A 20402-nucleotide genomic window follows, 5' to 3' on the forward strand; every position below is an offset into this window, starting at 1 on the left:
AGCCCTGCAACATAAGACGAGCATCGGAGCCGGTGTAGTATGATTCAATCTTAGCCCTGTATTGACACTTTGCCTGATGGTTCGTCGCATAGCAGGATTTCTTGTAAGCTTCCGGGTTAGAGTCCCGCACATTGAAAGCGGCAGCTCTACCCTTTAGCTCTACCCTTTAGCTCAGTGCAAATGTTGCCTGTAATCCATGGCTTCTGGMTGCGGTATGTACGCACAGTCACTGTGGGTGTACTCACTGTACCACTGATGTGGTGTACTCCTCAATGCCATCGGGGGAATCCCGGAACATGTTCCAGTCTGTGATAGCAAAACAGTCCTGTAGTTTAGCATCTGCTTCATCTGACCACTTTTTTATAGACCGAGTCACTGGTGCTTCCTGCTTTAATTTTTGCTTGTAAACAGGAATCAGGAGGATAGAGTTGTGGTCGGATTTACCAAATGGAGGGTGAGGGAGAGCTTTGTACGCATCTCTGTGTGTGGAGTACAGGTGATATAGAATTTTTTTCCCTGATTTAAGTTTCCCTGCATTGAAGTCTCCGGCCACTAGGAGCGCCGCCTCAGGGTGAGTGATTTCCTGTTTGCTTATTTCATTATACAGCTGACTGAGTGCGGTCTTAGTGCCAGCATCTGTCTGTGGTGGTAAATAAACAGCCACGAAAAGTATAGCTGAAAACTCCCTAGGCAAGTAGTGTGGCCTGCAATTTATCACAATATACTCTACTTCAGGCGAGCAAAATCTAGAGACTTCCTTAGATTTCGTGCACCAGCTGTTGTTTACAAATATGCACAGACCACCCCCCCCCTCGTGTGCTGTTCTATCTTGCCGGTGCAGCGTATATCCCGCTAGCTGAGTATCCATGTCGTCATTCAGCCACGATTACATGAAACATAGGATATTACAGTTTTGATGTCCCGTTAGGATATTCGTGATCGTACCTCATCTAGTTTATTGTCCAATGATTGCACGTTGGCRAATAGTATTGACAGTAACGGCAGCTTTCCCACTCGCCTTTTCCGGGTCCTGACCAGGCATCCGGCTCTTTGTCCTCTGTACCTGCGTCGCTTCCTCTTGCAAATAACAGGGATGTTGGCCCTGTCGGGTGTTTGATGAATGTCCGGTGGGTCTTGCTTGTTGAAGAAAAGATCTTTGTCTAATCCGAGGTGAGTGATCGCTGTCCTGATATCCAGCTCTTTTTTGTCTTAAGATACGGTTGGAGAAACATTATGTACAAAATAAGTTACAAATAACGTGAAAAAAACACATAATAGCACAATTGGTTGGGCGCCCGTAAATCTGTTGCCATTTATTCCGGCGCCATTTAGTTAACTATTAACTTCACAGTACAGAATAAGTTTTCAATACCTCCCACAATGACTCTCCCCATGTCAAGATCATTTAACTCCTGAAAGTAAAAGTATTGCTCAAAGTCATTTTCTTGCTCAAAGCCATTAGCGGGCCTGTTGTTGTACAGCCCAGTTTTGAATTTTGCACGAAAAGCCAGGGTTATAAATTTGCTTGTTCTTGAACTGACCCTGCCTCCCGCTGAGTATGACTCGCTACTAGCTAGTGTAGGTGCCGGTAGTGATGCTGAACTGGCGGGATTAGCTGCTAGCTAAAGCGTTTCCATCAGGAGCGGTTTTCCCCTCACTCCTCTTCTCCGCCACTGGCAGTTTTCTGGGTCGTTTAGGGTTCAAATCACCATCTTTCTCTGGATTTGTGGACTTGAAAAAAAACGTAATCAAACTCGATTGCCTTTTCTCATCCATTTTTTATTTGGCTTTCCCACGTTTCAAATTCAGTAGTGAGACGACTAGACTAGCTACATTCTGTGATTTACGTAGGGGCCTTCACTAGCAGACCACCACTACCAAGACAAGACCTGTGCCAAGATCAGTTACTTTCCACACAGGCCCTCCCCATAACCTCTATGTCTACAAATAAGAGAGCAGATCTGTGATCAGTGTTGCAGGACAGGATGATTACACAGAAGGATCCCCGTGCTTTTATGTGATGGTTTTTCTGTGGGGCGGGAGAAATAATGAGGGGGGAACTTGATTTAGCTGATTGCTTTTATTAGAATGTTTACAGTGCGAACAGTGAAACAATTAATACATATTGCCRCGAGAGGTACTGCATCCGGGCAAATAGGTGCCGGAACAAATTCTGTTCCCACAGGATCCGKCTAAAATTAAGCACTGGATATTTTATAGGTCTACGCAAAACGTAGCAAGTGTCGCTGTCATCATTCTTACTGCTTCAAGTTCAGTAGCCATACCTGCGAGATCAGGTGCGCGTTTGGTATCAATTAAATAGAGTAGGCTATATAGCCTATGAATGGGCGGAGAAGCTCGGGGCAGTTATTTTTCCAAGGAAATGTACTTCCTAAATAGACCTATGATTATGCTATAGTTTACTACTAAATGTTGATCACCCATATTTCTCCGTCTGAAAATCTTCCCACTCCTTCAAGGTAASCCATAAAATATACTGAACAAAAATATAAGCCCAACATGTAAAGTGTTCGTCCCATGTTCCATGAGCGGAAATAAAACATCCCAGAAATTGTCCAAACACACAAAAAGCGTATTTCTTTCAAATGTTGTGCACAAATGTGTTTACATCCCTGTTAGTGAGCGTTTCTCCTTTGCCAAGATAATCCATCCACCTKACTGGTGTGGCATATCAAGAAGCTGATTAAGTACACAGGTGGATAAAAGGTCACTGATATAGCCCAGTAATACAGATAGCCTAATATAAGGGCCATGTGAGAATCTCTGGTAATTTAACCTATTTCAAGTTMTTTTTGCGCATTTGATATTACCTATAGGGCGCAACATCGTTGGCTGGCAAATGGGCTGCGTCACATACGCCTAAAATAACATGGCAGGACTGTGGTTGGGTTTGGACCATTTCTTGCGGTAGCGGGTGGGAGTCGGACAGAAAGCTAGTGCGTGCGGTATGAAAAACTGCGGGTGGGCGGGCGGGAGGGGTATGAAAAAATTGRTACAGCGCAAATCTATACTGTGCATCATAACAGTGAAGCCTTTATTAACATTAGAGCTGTTTATTACTGTGTCAGTGAAAAGTAGGGAATTAGCTAGGGAAACTGACAGATCAATAATGTTACATGCCATACTGACTAATATAAACTCACATTGCATTGAAAAACGTCAGAATATCGGCTTTCAATCATTTGGTCGATGGTTTCATCGTCTTGACTCAGGTCTACTGTGATTGAAGAAAAAAGAATAGCCACAGTAACGTTAGCCAACTTTTAACCAGCTCTCTCTAATGGTAAATCAACTGGCAAAAGCTAGCCAAGTTAATTTATTTCTGTTGAAACCAGACAAAACAAAGGCTACAAAACATTTCCATAAAAACAACCGCTGTCAGTACAAATAGCCACCTCATATTGCAATCTGACAGATAGCTGGCTAGAGYTGACCTGGCTGTGGTAGCTACTAGCTTCGTGAGGGGATGAAACATTAGCTAACTTTACATGTCAGTTACAATATAGCTCAGCACTGGGAATAAACAATAGTTTCGTTTTAAACAGCAGTTACCTTGCCAGCTACATCAGTCAACTAAAAGAGTAGCCAAGTTTCTGCTCTGCTTGCTATTACAACTCTGTGAAAGAGGGCAACACATACACAATGAACTACGCTGGTCAAATCAATCTTTATTTATACAGCACATTTCAGACATGGAATGCAACACAATTTGCTTTACAGGAAAAAACAATGAAAATAAAAGCTGAAATATTTACTACAAAAACAAAAGGATAACAAATGGAACAACTACTCACAAACTGGTCAAATCAAATCAAGCTTTATTTATACAGCACATTTCAGACATGGAATGCAACACAATGTGCTTTACAGGGRAAAAAATAAAAAATAAACAAACATAAGATAAAAACAAAAGAATGACAAACTGAACAAGTAAAAAGCCAGGCTTCCAGAAGCTTGGCCTTCACACTGCCTGACAGACCACTATGGCGTCCACATGGTCCAAAATCCAGCCGACCGTGCTGAGGCGTCCGCATGGTCCTAAAGCACACTGTTGACACTTTTTGTATCACATTGCAATGAGAAAACTGGGGGGGGGGGGACAAACATGCAATTTCAGAATGTGTGGGACATGACCCCCCATGTCCACAGTGATTGTTGCACCCCTGAATGAAATAAGTTTTGTTGTCCATACCTTCATCATTATAATGTCATGATTGAATAACATAGGACTAGAATAAGATACAGACGGCTGTCATTTCTCTTCATGAAGATTGAATGGTAATGGGTCTGAATAAATAACTGGTATATCCTACCACCATCGCGCTTTCGCTCTTCTTTCAAACTCCCATTATGAAGGAAAGAAATTCCACAAATGTACTTTTAACAAGGCACACCTGTTAACTGAAATGCATTCCAGGTGACTACCTCATGAAGCTGGTTGACAGAATGCAAGGAGTGTTCAAAGCTGTCATCAAGGCAAAGGATGGCAACTTTGAAGAATCTAAAATATATTTTGATTTGTTTAACGCTTTTTTGGTTRCTACATGATTCCATATGGAATTGATGGAGAGAAAGACTGGGTGAGTGCTCGAGTGCACATTGATTTAAAGCAATGATATTTGAGTGATAGGCTGTTTTAAAACTCTGCAGCTGCAATGAAAAACAAAATGCATATTTACAGTAGCATAAGCTATGCTACAGCGAATGGGGTCTTAACTTTCACACGAAAAAAGTTACAATGAGATGATGCATGCATTGTGAACTGCACTCCGTACTGAGATGTGCTGCCTGTCCCCACCTTGAGCGTTGATGATTGATCATTCAGATAGTAGAGAAGCCAGATTTAGAAATCACATACAGTTGAAGTCGGAAGTTTACATACACCTTAGCCAAATACATTTAAAATCAGTTTCACAATTCCTGACATGTAATCCGAGTAAAAATTCCATGTCTTAGGTCAGTTAGGATCACCACTTTTTTTTAAGAATGTGAAATGTCAGAATAATAGTAATTATTTCTTTCATCACATTCCCGGTGGGTCAGAAGTTTACATACACTCAATTAGTATTTGGTAGCATTGCCTTTAAATTGTTTAACTTGGGTCAAACGTTTTGGGTAGCCTTCCACAAGCTTCCCACAATAAGTTGGGTGAATTTTGGCCCATTCCTCCTGACAGAGCTGGTGTAACTGAGTCAGGTTTGTAGGCCTCCCTTCTCGCACATGCTTTTTCAGTTCTGCCCACAAATGTTCTATAGGATTGAGGTCAGGGCTTTGTGCTGGCCACTCCAGTATCTTGACTTTGTTGTCCTTAAGCCATTTTGCCACAACTTTGTAAGTATGCTCGGGGTCATTGTCCATTTGGAAGAACCATTTGCATCCAAGCTTAACCATCATGACTGATGTCTTGAAATGTTGCTTCAATATATCCACATAATTTTCCTCCCTCATGATGCCATCTATTTTGTGAAGTGCACCAGTCCCTCCTGCAGCAAAGCACCTCCACAACATGGTGCTGCCACCCCCGTGCTTCACGGTTGGGATGGTGGTCTTCGGCTTGCAAGCCTCCCCCTTTTCCCTCCAAACATAACAATGGTCATTATGGCCAAACAGTTCTATTTTTGTTTTCTTCAGACCAGAGGACATTTCTCCAAAAAGTACGATCTTTGTCCCCATGTGCAGTTGCAAACCGTAGTCTGGCATTTTTATGGTGGTTTTGGAGCAGTGGCTTCTTCCTTGCTGAGCGGCCTTTCAGGTTATGTTGATATAGGACTCGTTTTACTGTGGATATAGATACTTTGTACCAGTTTCCTCCAGCATTTTCACAAGGTCCTTTGCTGGCGTTCTGGGATTGATTTGCACTTTTCACACCAAAGCACGTTCAGCTCTAGGAGACAGAACACCACTCCTTCCTGAGCGGTATGACGGCTGCGTGGTCCCATGGTGTTTATACTTGTGTGCTATTGCTTGTACAGATGAACGTGGTACCTTCAGGCGTTTGGAAATTGTTCCCAAGGATGAACCAGACTTGTGGAGGTCTAACATTTTTTTCTGAGGTCTTTGTCTGATTTTCTTTTGATTTTCCCATGATGTCAAGCTAAGAAGCACTGAGTTTGAAGGTAGGCCTTGAAATACATCCACAGGTTACACCTCCAATTGACTCAAATTATGTCAATTAGCCTATCAGAAGCTTCTAAAGCCATGACATTATTTCCTGGAATTTTCCAAGCTGTTTAAAGGCACAGTCAACTTTGTGTATGTGAACTTCTGACCCACTGGAATTGGGTCTCCTGGTCATGGCCGGCTGCGACAGAGCCTGGACTCGAACCCAGAATCTCTAGTGGCACAGCTACTTAGACCACTGCGCCACTCGGGAGGCCCCTCCCCGCTATTCAACCCTATTGTAAACCCATAAAATCATGATGGAAGTCATGCCGATATCAGGCTATCCACTGTTGGACTATCCAACCTTGGACTCTCCCATTTTGGATTCTCAGACCTGACAAACTTCAATTTGGGACTCTCCGACTTGAATTGGGGGAGTCTGATTTAGAACCATCCAATTTGGCTTTCTTACTGCCATCAACCATCATCTCTTGCAACCTACTCCTCCTCCAATCACAGCTCTCCTCATAGGGGCACATCCTACACTTCCAAGCCTCTTCTATATCCTCAATATCCACTCCATGGGGCTCCCTCTCCCCCCTCCAGAAGGCCAGGTAGTCCCTGAGCTCAGYCCTTAGCTGGGTCTCCTCAAACTCTACCTTCCTGTTTCCTATGAGGACTCCGGAGCTCTGATGTCTGTATTCCAGGCATAGCTTGTCAATGGGCTGGAGGTTAGAGAAATGTAGCACAACCAACAGGTGGTCCACAAGCTCTCCGAAGGTGACTGCCAGGAGGCCCAATTTCTGGGCATAGCTCTGGAGCTCTGACCCAAAGGCCTGGTGGGGCCGGAGCTTGAGGAAGTGGAGGAGCTGATCCCTCTTCATAGAACCCTGAACCATGGAGTCAAACAGCAGCTTATACACACCCACCTGACAGAGAGATCAGAGAGAGAAAGTGATCAGAGAGAGAGCGATCAGAGAAGAGTCAGAGACCAGAGGGACAGATAAATGAGAGACCAGAAAGAGAGAGAAAGGTCAAAGAGAGAGCGACACCAAAGAGGTCAGCGAAACATCAGAGAGACATAGTGTGTGGTGTGGTAGTGTAGCATAGGGCCTTTTGGGGGCCCTAAGCTACACTGTAAAAAAAACTTGTTTAAACTAATTATGAATAAAGTCCAGGTAGCAGATAATGGTCCCTAACATATATGTATGTAGTTGGTGCTGTATATTAACTAATATACATGGGTTCTAACTTGARAAAAAGTATTTGTCAGTTAACAATTTTACAATTTATGCTCCCTGCATATGAATACCACGAAGACTGCAAGAAAGCCCTGGATGAAAGATAGAAATTACGAAGGCATTGAGATATACACTACTGTTCAAACGTTTGGGGTCACTTAGAAATGTCCTTGTTTTTGCAAGAAGSCCAGCATCCCGGAGTCACCTCTTCACTGTTGACTTTGAGACTGGTGTTTTGCGGGTACTGTTTAATGAAGCTGCCAGTTGAGGACTTGTGAGGCATCTGTTTCTCAAACTAGACACTCTAATGTACTTGTCCTGTTGCTCAGTTGTGGACCGGGGCCTCCCACTCCTCTTTCTATTCTGATTAGAGCCAGTTTGCGCTGTTCTGTGAAAGGAGTAGTACACAGCGTTGTACGAGATCTTCAGTTTCTTGCCAATTTCTCACATGGAATAGCCTTAATTTCTCAGAACAAGAAAAGACTGACGAGTTTCAGAAGAAAGCTCKTTGTTTCTGGTCATTTTGAGCCTGTAATCGAGCCCACAAATGCTGATGCTCCAGATACTCAACTAGTTTAAAGAAGGCCAGTTTTATTGATCTTTAATTAGCACAACAGTTTTCAGCTGTGCTAACATAATTGCAAAAGGGTTTTCTAATGATCAATTAGCCTTTTAAAATGAAACTTGGATTAGCTAACAACTTGCCATTGGAATACAAGAGTGATGGTTGCTGATAATGAGCCTCTGTACAGCCTATGTAGATATTCCATAAAATATGTGCTGTTTCCAGCAAAAATTGTCATTTACAACATTAACAAAGTCTACACTGTATTTCTGATAAACTTTGTTATTTTAAATGGACAAAAAATGTGCTTTTCTTTGAAAAACAAGGACATTTCTAAGTGACCCCAAACTTTTGAACRGTAGTTTAAGTGCTACACTTGGTTCCAGAGCCTTTTTCTTTTGCTTACTCAACTTTTCAGTCCTAGTGTTACCTGAACTAAAAAAAAATKATTGGCCCAAACATAGCTCCAGATTATTGGAATGCTGTGGACCAAGAGTTTGTGAGTTCAAATCCCAGGTGAGGACAAGTTGAATATGAATTACTGTATAAATGAACATGCACAATGTAATCATGTACAATATGTAAGTTGAAAACATTGTATGTTAAAATCACTGTGTGTGTAACATTCTTTTTTTTAGGTAAGCTGCCCAAATAACAATTTCAAACTAAATGAACATGACATTGAGAAAAACACATTTTAAGTTGACCAAATTTTTGCCTAAGTTCTCTCATGTTGGAGCTAAGTTTGGGCCAACTACAAATGTTAAGTTCTGGTAACACTTTGACCAAAAAGTTGAGTAAACAAAAAAAAAGGTTGTGGAACCAGTTACTTAATAATATTTAGTTAAAACTTGATTTTTGTTTACAGTGTAGATGGTTGGGGACCTCTCATGCCAAATAGTGTCCCCCTGCCAAAAAATGTCCTCCCCCCGCGTCACAATGGGATTCGATGAGTTCTAGCTTCTGTTGCTAGGGCTGTTGCTAGAACTTGCAAAATTCTGACCTGATTACGTAATAAACCAAAGCGTCCGTTGCTATACTGGTTGCTTGGTTATATTTTACCTCGTAGAGGTCGCGAAGGAAGGAGGACACGGGTAGTTCTAGTTCACCTTATAAGCGCTCACTCATTCCGCGCAAAATTAATACCTCAGAATTGCTCTCCAAGGACGGTATTTTTGACRGTGACAACCTGCTGGCTACCTGCTGCTTCAGAGGACCGAAAAGACTGGAAAGAGAACACACTTTGTTAAATAGGAAGAAATAATTTAACTTGTTTTTAGATTAACGTTACTAGCTACTGTCCTAATTTACCTCGGCCTGCCTAGTCACCCACCTYCCTCAGAGAGACACAGCTGCATGTGAGCTCTAACATAATTCAACGTTTTTTACAAAATGATAGATTTGGAGTTAGATGAAAAACTTGAATTTTTCGGCAGGGACATATGCAGGATGCTACCCACCACAGAATGGCCTTCGCTCCAGATCAAAACTCCAAACCTACAACCTAATTTTGACCAAAATTAACCGGAGCGATTACTGCTACCAAGGTTCCCTTTTTCCAAGCTATACAGAGGGTGTTCTAGCAAACAAACAGCAGAGACCTGAGGACACCCTCCAACCTGGAACGGAGTTTATGGGGACTGAATGCTGAGTAAAGGCTGCCAGGCTTGCAAGGACAGACCAGATACAACTTCAATTAGCACTGAGGTGTGAAGTAAAAGGTGTTGTCTTTGGGACCAACAAGTGGCAGGAGTCTTTGAAGCACCCTTTGAAGCCTCCTCCTGCTGTTCAAAGACCATTCACTGACATTTTCTACAAGAAATCTGCTTCCAGAAATAAAAGCTTCTCCCAGGTGGGTGTGACACCTACTCCYGTTGCTTGCTGCACTGCTGCTTGGATTCCACCTGGCGATTTGTTCACCGTCTGCCCTGGCCTGTCTCCMCGTCTGGTACAGGTTCCACCACCACACTCCCCCCTCTCCCGAGCTTTCGCTCACCTCCAGCACACACATACTGTTGGGGCGAGAAACTCTGAACTTACAATGGCTATATATTTTWAAAATGTCTTGTGCATTTTTCTATTTGCATCATGACTCCTGCATGCTTTGTTGACTACAAACTTTCTTTACCCAACCGTGGGACAGACTGTTTGTTCCCACACTTGGGACTCTCACTATTGGTTACACAGACTTTTGGCCTCCCATCCTATTCTAACCACCCCTTGCCGGCTTTGAATTCATGTTACCTGATGAAATTGCTGTACAATATGATCTTGTTGCCATCTGATGCACATTCAGATGTCATAAATCAGCACTGCAGAGCTCTCCCTGTCCTCTGCCGTGCCTTGATTGTATTACTGTTGATGATATCTGGACATGTGCATGTACACCCTGGCCCATCTACTGTTGCTAGGCCCAATTCTGACTTGTGCTCTGATATCTGCTTCACTGATTTCTGCTCTCGTAAAATCCTGGGTTTTCTGCACGTTAACACTAGAAGCTTATTACCTAAAATGGATCAATTGAAAGTGTGGGTTCACAGCTCCAATCCAGATGTGTTGGTCATTACTGAGATATGGTCAAGGAAGAGTGTTTTGAATACTGATGTTATAACCAGAAAGGTTAACCTTTCTCAAGCAAGACAGATCTTCCTAAGGTGGGGGAGTGGCAATCTTTACCAAGGATCACCTTCAGTGTTCGGTTGTATCCACAAAGTCTGTCCCCAAACAATTTGATTTGCTGGTTTTAAGCATTAAACTTTCAAATAGCTCTTTGTTGACTGTTGCTGGGTGCTAATTTCCTCCATCAGCACCGGCCTGTACCTTAGGACTTGGTCAGGTGGTATAAGCATGTCCCAGTTTAGAGCAGCTAAACTGGGGTTTTGGAGTCATACCTTGTGGGATTGGTAATAATCTGAGAAAGATTTAGGGAGTCCCATTGTTTTAGGACTTGGTCAGGTGGTTTAAGCATGATTTTGATTTGCCATAAAGGCTTGCTAAAAAACTTTCATGAGCAAGCCTTCCTTCATGAACTGGCCTCTTTAAAATGGTATAAAATCAGCTCTGTCGAAGACGCTTGGACCTTCTCTTTTCATATTTTCAGTGGTATTGTTAACAAACATGCCCCCATAAAGACATTTTGAATTAAAAACAAGTTCAGCCCCTGGTTCGACCGTGACCTTGCAGAGTTACTCCACCTCAAGAATTGCATTTGGCGAAAGGCTCGGCACACGCATACGCAGGCTGACTGGCTCTCATTCAAGCAAATGAGAAATAAGTGCACTCAGGCTATCCGGAAAGCCAAAGTTAGTTACTTTAAGGAGCAGTTCCCTACAAAGTGTCGGGGCAGTCACCGAGTCCGAGGCAGTCACTGAGTCCGAGGTGCTAAAGGAGCTCCTTAAACTTGACCCCAAAAAAACATCTGGGTCAGATGTTTAGACCCTTCTTTAAGGTTGCTGCCCCTATCATCGCCAAGCCTGTCTCACCTTTCTGGGGAGGTTGCAATTGCTTGGAAGGCAGCCACGGTTTGTCCTTTATTTAAAGGGGGAGATCAAGCTGGTCCGAACTGTTACAGGCATATTTCTATTTTGCCCTGTTTATCAAAAGTGTTGGAAAAACTTGTCAATAATCAACTGACCGGCTTTCTTGATGTCTATAGCATTCTCTCGGGTATGCAATGTGGTTTCCGCTCAGGTTATGGACGCATCACTGTAACCTTAAAGGTCCTCAATGATGTCCCCATTGCCCTTGATTCTAAGCAATGTTGTGCTGCTATTTTTATTGACTTGGCCAAAGCTTTTGATACAGTAGACCATTCCATTCTTGTATTGACTAAGGAGTATTGTTGTCTGAGGGGTCTTTGGCCTGGATTGCTAACTACATCTCTCAAAGAGWGCATGAAGTCAGAAAATCGGCTCAGCCACTGCCTATCACCAAGGGAGTACCCCAAGGCTCGATCCTAGGCCCCACGATCTTCTCAATTTACAACAACATAGCTCAGGCAGTAGGAAGCTCTCTCATCCATTTATATGCAGATGATACAGTCTTATACTCAGCTGGCACCTCCCCGGATTGTGTGTTAAATTCTCTACAACAAACCTTTCTTGGTGTCCAACAAGCTTTCTCTACCCTTAACCTTGTGCTGAACACCTCAAAAAAACAAAAGTCATGTGGTTTGGTAAGAAGAATGCCCCTCTTCCCACAGGTGTGATTACTACCTCTGAGGGTTTAGAACTTGAGGTAGTCACCTCATACAAGCACTTGGGAGTATGGCTAGATGGTACACTGTCCTTCTCTCAGCACATATCAAAGCTGCAGGCTAAAGTTAAATCTAGACTTGGTTTCCTCTATCATAATCACTCCCCTTTCACCCCAGCTGCCAAACTAACCCCGTTTCAGATTACCATCCTTCCCATGCTAGCTTACGGAGACTTAATTTATAGATCGGCAGGTAAGGGTGCTCTCGAGCGACTAGATGTTCTTTACCATTTGGCCATCAGATTTGCCACCAATGCTCCTTATAGGACACATCACTGCACTCTATACTACTCTGTAAATTGGTCATCTGTGTATAGTCACAATACCCACTTGTTGATGCTTATTTGTAAAACCCTCTTAGGCCTCACTCACCCCTATCTGAGATATCTACTGCAGCCCTCATCCTCCACATACAACACCCGTTCTGCCAGTCACATTCTGTTAAAGGTCCCCAAAGCACACACGTCCCTGTGTCGCTCCTCTTTTCAGTTCACTGCAGCTAGTGACTGGAACGAGCTGCAACAAACACTCAAACTGGACAGTTGTATCTCAATCTCTTCATTCAAAGACTCAATCATGGACACTCTTACAGACAGTTGTGGCTGCTTTGTGTGATGTATTGGTGTCTCTACATTCTTGCCCTTTGTGCTGTTGTCTGTGCCCAATAATGTTTGTACCATGTTTTGTGCTACTACCATATTGTTGTCATGTTGTGTTGCTACCATGCTGTGTTGTCATGTGTTTCTGCCTTGCCATGTTGTCGTCTTAGGTCTCTCTTTATGTAGTTGTGTTGTCTCTCTTGTCGTGGTGTCTTTTGTCCTATATATATATATTTTATAATTGTTTGATTTTTAATCCCAGCCCCCGTCCCTGCAGGAGGCCTTTTGGTAGGCCGTCATTGTAAATAAGAATTTGTTCTTAACTGACTTGCCTAGTTAAATGGTTAAATAAATAAGTCAGCTAGCCAGCTACAATAGCAGGCTAGCTAACCAGTTTTATTTAGCTAGCTACTGTACCTGTTATTGTAGCTTTCTGTCCAGTTTGAGTATGTAGCTTGCACTTCAATGGCATCCCTCAAGGAGATTTTCTTTAATCTTTCCAACCAGGCGAAGTACTATGAAGGCACCACTGATCGACAAGAGGCGCAACATTAGGAGAAATTCTAGCCGGGTGTTTGCATAGCGATGATAAAAAGAACGTAATTTAGGCTGTAATGATCTCCAAAATTCGAATCATTAGGTCATCACACCGTTGATATAGCAACGGACGCTAATAGTTGATCGAATCCCATTGACGCAGAGGGGGGAGCTTTTTGGCCGGGGGACATTATTTGGTATGACAGTCCCGCTAGCGGCCTCTTATGTAATTTATTGGCCGGACCGGCACTTTGTGTAGCCTACCTGTAGAGAGTGTCCCTTGGCCTGGGCAGGATGCGGCAGGGAGTTGTGACTGCGGGTCTTCAGTTCACTCAGGACCAGATCCCCAGACTTACTACAATAGAGCTCATCAACCACACCCAGGAAAAACACCCCATCCAACAAACCTAACACTGGAAACTCCCGCACAAGCTGGCCTGGGAAACACACACACAAACAGATTCTAAGATGGCTATTTGCAACAGTTTATCATCTTTTGTCATCATTACAGTATGATCATATTACGGTACTCTATCAAACCTGATCAGTACCACCATACCTGCCTCCAGAGTTGGGACCATCTGTATCAGGTTGATGAGTTTCAAGGCTTCCCTGTCCTCTCTGGTATGAACAACCACAGTCACAGCATCTGGGTTTGCCTCCAGTTCTAGACACATATACACAAGGACAGGAAATAGGTTATCATCACTAACTACCTCCACATCATCCATAAAGAGTTCAAGCATACACATGAACTCACAGGGATTTATGTTATGGGGAAAGTTGAAGTTACAAAATTACTTCTGTTACATGAAAGCAGTCTATGGGCCAATGGCCTTCTTCCATTCAGGATTGGCTCATGGAGTAGTTCATTATGGTTATGGAAATATATGATTACTTTCTAGGGCACAACATGCTGCTTACCTCTAGCAAGATGAATACTGGCCCCTGTCATCACTGCAGTCCTTCTCATCTCTCTCCTCTTCATATGAGGCTTGAGGAACCCATAGACCACTTTAATTTCACACCATGACTGCTCACAGAGCTGAGTAACATTCAGGTGATGCTTACTGAACCTCTCCATTGGACTCTGGTTTGGGACTGACAGGGTAACAGTGCTCCTGTTGTTGCTCAGCCTCTCGAACGGGGCCACGGCCACGTGACCCCTGATGGACGGACACATTAGTAATGGGGGGAATAAAAAATAAATCGATAGTTACATAACGCAATATTATTTTGGATGATATTATATTGGTACTTTGAGTATCGATTTGTAATACAAATATTTTTTGCTAGGTAGCGTTAGCTAGCACTAGACAGCTGTACTTGTGCCAAAAAGCGGGTATTTTTCAWCCTATACAGTAGCTTGTTCTCCATCTTCTTTTTAAATAGTGAGCCAACATGTTTTCAGCACTTATTTCCATGACTGATCAAAACTTGTTTTTATCATGGCTCTCTTGTCTCTCTGCAGCAGACATACTGTATAGTGAACAATACATAAATCGCAAAACATATAGAATCGTGAGAATTGCAATACATATCGTATCGGCACCTAAGTATCGTGATAATATCATTTCGTGATGTCCCTGGCAATTCCCAACCCTAATGTACATGCACACACGCAGACACACAGACAGGAGCTGTTGATCATCCCTCTCTCTCACACACACAGAACAGAAGTTGCTGATCCCCTCTATGTTGCCCCCCTCTAGGTTGCATAAAAGCATCTGTTGGATTCTAGCTTGAAATATTGTTATTCCTGTTACCATTAATATAACTTATTGATTACATGTATAAGGAATGTATATGTTGGGGTCAATGAAGGTTGGATAGGAATTTGGTGTATGGAAAGTGAGAGACAAGGGGAAGTTCATAAAGTTAATATTCTGTACCATGTTTCTAACGAGGGAGGCAGGGTTAATAGTTAGTCTCTGATAAGGCAAGCCAGCTGCAGAACTAGGGAGGAGCGAGGACTTCATCAATCAACATATGAAGTGAGAAGCAACCTCTGGGAGRGGGACCAGAGGGGCCCGCCACAACAGTCCTATCTCACACACATACACTTCCACGCAGGTTCTAGCATCAGGCAGAGCCATGACTTCACCAGTGAGAGGAACCAATTAAGTTCCTGCCGAGCTACAGAGATGTATTGGCTGTCTAGATGTGTAAGGAGTTGACCCCGCCTATTAGTAGGTTATAAATATATGTGCTTGTGTAATCATGCTTTGTCTTTGCAGCTGTATGACCCAGTAATTGAATAAACTTAGTTTGAGCTTTTTCTATGTCGTCACACATCATATAAAGGGAACCCGAGTCAAATATCTCTGTATGGCACTGCAGTGTTGAGAACTGTTATCAAAGGTTAAACTTTGCATAATATACTTGAGTGGGTTTACCGTTTCTTAATTTGACCATCGATTCTCTCCTCCTTCTTGGCAAGGGACTGGCCATCATCGACCACACACACACCCAGTGTCGGACTGTGTTGATCAGCACCAGCGCTCAAACTGGTACTGGTACCACTAGTAAGAGTCAGACTGGTACCAGCGGGAGTCAGACTGGTACCAGCGGGAGTCAAACTGGTACCATACGCCGGAGTCAGACTGGTACCATACGCAGGAGTCAGACTGGTACCATACGCAGGAGTCAGACTGGTACCAGCGGGAGTCAGACTGGTACCAGCGGGAGTCAAACTAGGTTGGTCAGACGGGGCTAGAGTAGATGAAATATAAGAAAGATACTGTAGTAAGGGAACTTCAGAGAAGTAATAGTTATACTGTATTTTATTAACTGTATAGATTATTGACCTATGGACAACTTTTTAAAATGTAGTGTATAAACTATGGCACTGTATTGCTGTAATGTACATTCAGGCATAAGATACAGAAGAGAAGAGACACGCAAGACAATACAGTTCATGAAAACAGTTCATAGTATTCAATAATCCCATTGGGCATGCATCTCGTCTAGAAATGCTGTTAGCAAACATTTCAATACGCAGTCATACTCACCGAGACGCTCCGACTGTATCCTGAGGAGTTGTGCATCCCTTAAATCACACCCGTCATCTAATGGATCGTCCCTTGGAGTTGTTTTTGAATTCATTGTAAAAAGTGAAAGTGCGTTAATAGACTAAGACTGGTTCTTAAACTCATAATTACGCGTAGTCAAATAATGTTCATTATTGGACCTGACAATAATGGACAATTGTATTACGCAGTTGTTTTGCCCAGACTTGTTGGAGCGAAGTCACACCCCTCATTGACGTCAGTATTGTTTAGATCGTGTCTCATTGGTTCGTTTCTGTGGAGGATCACATGCGAGTAACTAGTGTTGCAGCGATTGGTTACTAACAAAATATGGTGTCTTGTTTTATATTTTGTAAAAAGTGTAGTGCTATGTATGCTTCGATATAAAGCAGTTGACAAACAATGTATTAACAAAAAAAAGTGTAATCTTTATTTAACTAGCAATAGTTTGATGATGTATCGACTTAGCCCAAGAGTCTGTAGAGAAYGAAACACAGCATAAACGTTGATACGGTGTTATGGAGTCAGGAAGCGTTGACGTCTACCAACGAGAGCGATAGAATTGTTTAACCTTTATTTTTTTTAAAGGAGTCATACTGAGATCAGGGTTTTCCCCCCCCCCTGATGAGCCCTGAATTACATTAATTACAGAAAATACACACATCAATATAAATACAAAATGCAAGGAGAAAGAACATCGTCATAAAAAACAAACACATTCATCAATCAGCCTTCTGAATTGCCCCAGAGGCACCAAAACATCACATTTAAGAACATTTTGAAGATTGTTCAACAAATAAAGGTGAAAGAAAACTAAAAGCTGATTTACCTAACTCAGTAGAGACCAAAGTAATTTCCAGAGTTAACCATCCCTGAGACTGGGTGTGGTAACTCGTATGTTTAAAGTTTAGTAAAGATGTTCGGTACAGTGGGGCGTTTTGTAAAAGGGCTTTATAAATGAAAACATGGCCATGTATCAACCTACGTCACATGAAAGAGGGCCAATATCCAGGAAACCTGATTTAACACCATCAGTTACATGCAGCCTGTCTAGGCCAATTGAGGAAGGCCTCTGAATTAGCAGTGAATGATCAACAGTATCGAAAGTCTGACAGGTCAATGCAGAGGGCAGCACAATGTTGCCTTTTAGCCATACAGTAAACCACATCCTTTATAACTAGGGATGTTTATATTTTACATTTATAGTTTACATTTATAATACATTTCAAAGATAAGAAAGATCTTAGCTGAGAATTAATCAGGTCGTCAGGTTAAAAATATGTGTTAATGATTTAGCAATCAGGGGGGCAGAGAGCTGCAGCAGAAATGGATCACATTTTTTTACATCAATCTTAATTAAGCAAGCACATCACAGATAGTAGCACATCACAGATAGTAAATTGTTGAAATGAAAACAAAGATTCACTTAGAAGTTGACGGATTAACCGTTGAGTCTGCCAGCCTTTAGCTGATGGAAGAGCAGTCGACTGACTGACCAGGGTCAATTAAACCACCATTTCTTTCAAATAAAAGGACAGCAAGAGAAATAAGAGAAAGGACAAAACAAAATATAAAAAGAAGCGTGGATCTACAAGAAAAGGTCAGAGCTTGCTTTTAAACTCTGGTGATGAGGCCTCCCGGGTGGCGCAGTGGTCTAGGGCACTGCATCGCAGCGCTAGCTGTGCCACCAGAGACTCTGGGTTCGCGCCCAGGCTCTGTCGCTGTCGCTGGCCTAGCGACAGCTGTCGCTGGCCTAGCGTCGTCCGGGTTAGGGAGGGTTTGGCCGGTAGGGATATCCTTGTCTCATCGTGCACCAGCGACTCCTGTGGCGGGCCGGGCGCAGTGCGTGCTAACCAAGGTAGCTAGGTGCACGGTGTTTCCTCCGACACATTGGCTTCCGGGTTGGAGGCGCGCTGTGTTAWGAAGCAGTGCGGCTTGGTTGGGTTGTGTTTCGGAGGACGCATGGCTTTCACCTTCGTCTCTCCCGAGCCCGTACGAGGTGTACGATGGGACAAGATATAATTACTAACAATTGATACGACGAAAAGGGGTAAAAAAATAATAATAATAAAAATAAAAAAAAACTCTGGCGATGAACCAGGTTGGTTTGATGCTCACAAAATCTAGTTTTAAATGCCCAGCATAGGCCTACAACTGTTTTACCATAACATTATCATTGTAGCCCAAAACAGATCTGTTTTAATGTTTTGCCATAGATTTAGTTAAAACTGCAATATGTAACTTTTGGGCACCTGATCAAATTAATATAGAAATGCAGTTATAGATCTGTCCTTCTCATTGAAAGCAAGTCTAAGAACTGGTAGATCCATCTGTTCTTTGTGCACTATTTCCAGTGGCATGTACATCTCAGTGGGCAAACCCAGCAAAGCCACTACACAACACATTAATTGGACTACAACATTGACAAACGGTGTGCACAAAACTGTTAGGGCCTTGCGTAAGTATTCACCCCCCTTGGCATTTCCTATTTTGTTGCCTTACAACCTGGAATAAAATTGATTTTTTTTGGGGGTTTGTATCATTATTTACACAACATGCCTACCACTTTGAAGATGCAAATATTTTTTATTGTTTTAACAAACAAGAAATAAGACAAAAAAACTGAAACTTGAGCGTGCATAACTATTCACCCTCCCAAAAGCAATACTTTGTAGAGCCACCTTTTGCACAATTACAGCTGCAAGTCTCTTGGGGTATGTCCCTATAAGCTTGGCACAGCTAGCCACTGATTTTTGCCCATTCTTCAAGTTGGGTGGGTTCCGCTGGTGTACAGCAATCTTTAAGTCATACCACAGATTATCAATTCGAATGAGGTCTGGGCTTTGACTAGGCCATTTCAAGACATTTAAATGTTTCCCCTAAACCACTCAAGTGTTGTTTTAGCAGTATGCTTAGGGTCATTGTCCTGCTTGAAGGTGAACCTCCGTCCCAGTCTCAAATCTCTGGAAGACTGAAACAGGTTTCCCTCAAGAATTTCCCTGTAATTAGCGCCATCCGTCATTCCTTCAATTCTGACCAGTTTGCCAGTCCCTGCCGATGAAAAACATCCCCACAGCATGATGCTGCCACCACCATGCTTCACTGTGGGATGTTGTTCTCGGGATGAGAGAGTGTTGTTTTGTGCCAGACAGAGTTTTCCTTGATGGCCAAAAAGCAACATTTTTGTCTTATGTACCAGAGTACCTTTTTCCATATGTTTGGGGAGTCTCCCACATGACTTTTGGCGAACACCAAACGTCTTTTCTTTTTTTTTTCTTTAAGCGATGGCTTTTTTCCCCTGCCCCTCCTGAAAGCCCCAGCTCTGTGGAGTGTACGGTTTAAAGTGGTCCTATGGACAGATACTCCAATCTCCGCTGTGGAGCGTTGCAGCTCCTTCAGGGTTATCTTTGGTCTCTTTGTTTCCTCTCTGATTAATGCCCTCCTTGCCTGGTCCGTGAGCTTTGGTGGGCAGCCCTCTCTGAGCAGGTTTGTTGTGGTGCCATATTCTTAACTTTTAATAATGGATTTAATGGTGCTCCATAGGATGTTCAAAGTTTCTGATATTTTTTTTATAACCCAACCCTGATCTGTACTTCTCCACAACTTTGTCCCTCACCTGTTTGGAGAGCTCCATGGTCTTCATGGTGTTGCTTGCTTGGTGGTGCCCCTTGCTTAGTGCTGTTGCAGACACTGGGGCCTTTCAGAACAGGTGTATATATACTGAGATTATGTGACAGATCATGTGACACTTAGATTGCACACAGGTGGACTTTAATTCATTATGTGACTTCTGAAGGTAATTGGTTGCATCAGATCTTATTTAGGGGCTTCATAGCAAAGGGGGTGAATACATATGCACACACCACTTTAGAATTCTTTGAAACAAGTAATTATTTTCATTTCACTTCACCAATTTGAATGATTTTGTGTATGTCCATAACATGAAATCCAAATAAAAATCAATTTAAATTCAGGTTGTAATGCAACAAAATATGAAAAACGCCAAGGAGGGTGAATACTTTTGCAAGGCAATGTAAAGCTGTCTCAACAGAAG

At 42.7% G+C, this 20402-nt stretch overlaps 1 protein-coding gene across 1 annotated transcript; it reads right to left on the reverse strand.

Annotated features, from left to right (window-relative positions):
* Positions 1 to 6443: 6443 nt before the first annotated feature.
* Positions 6444 to 16582, reverse strand: LOC111982524 (exonuclease V). The gene is made up of 6 exons (XM_024014084.3): positions 16331 to 16582; positions 15716 to 16031; positions 14244 to 14485; positions 13879 to 13986; positions 13584 to 13756; positions 6444 to 7052 (listed from the first exon to the last, which is right to left on the reverse strand). The coding sequence occupies exons 1-6, from the start codon at positions 16422 to 16424 to the stop codon at positions 6528 to 6530; spliced, it is 1458 nt and encodes a 485-aa protein (XP_023869852.1). The 5' UTR covers positions 16425 to 16582; the 3' UTR covers positions 6444 to 6527.
* Positions 16583 to 20402: the final 3820 nt, after the last annotated feature.

This window comes from Salvelinus sp. IW2-2015, linkage group LG22 (genome assembly GCF_002910315.2).
Source record: "Salvelinus sp. IW2-2015 linkage group LG22, ASM291031v2, whole genome shotgun sequence".
NCBI classification, from domain to species: domain Eukaryota; kingdom Metazoa; phylum Chordata; class Actinopteri; order Salmoniformes; family Salmonidae; genus Salvelinus; species Salvelinus sp. IW2-2015.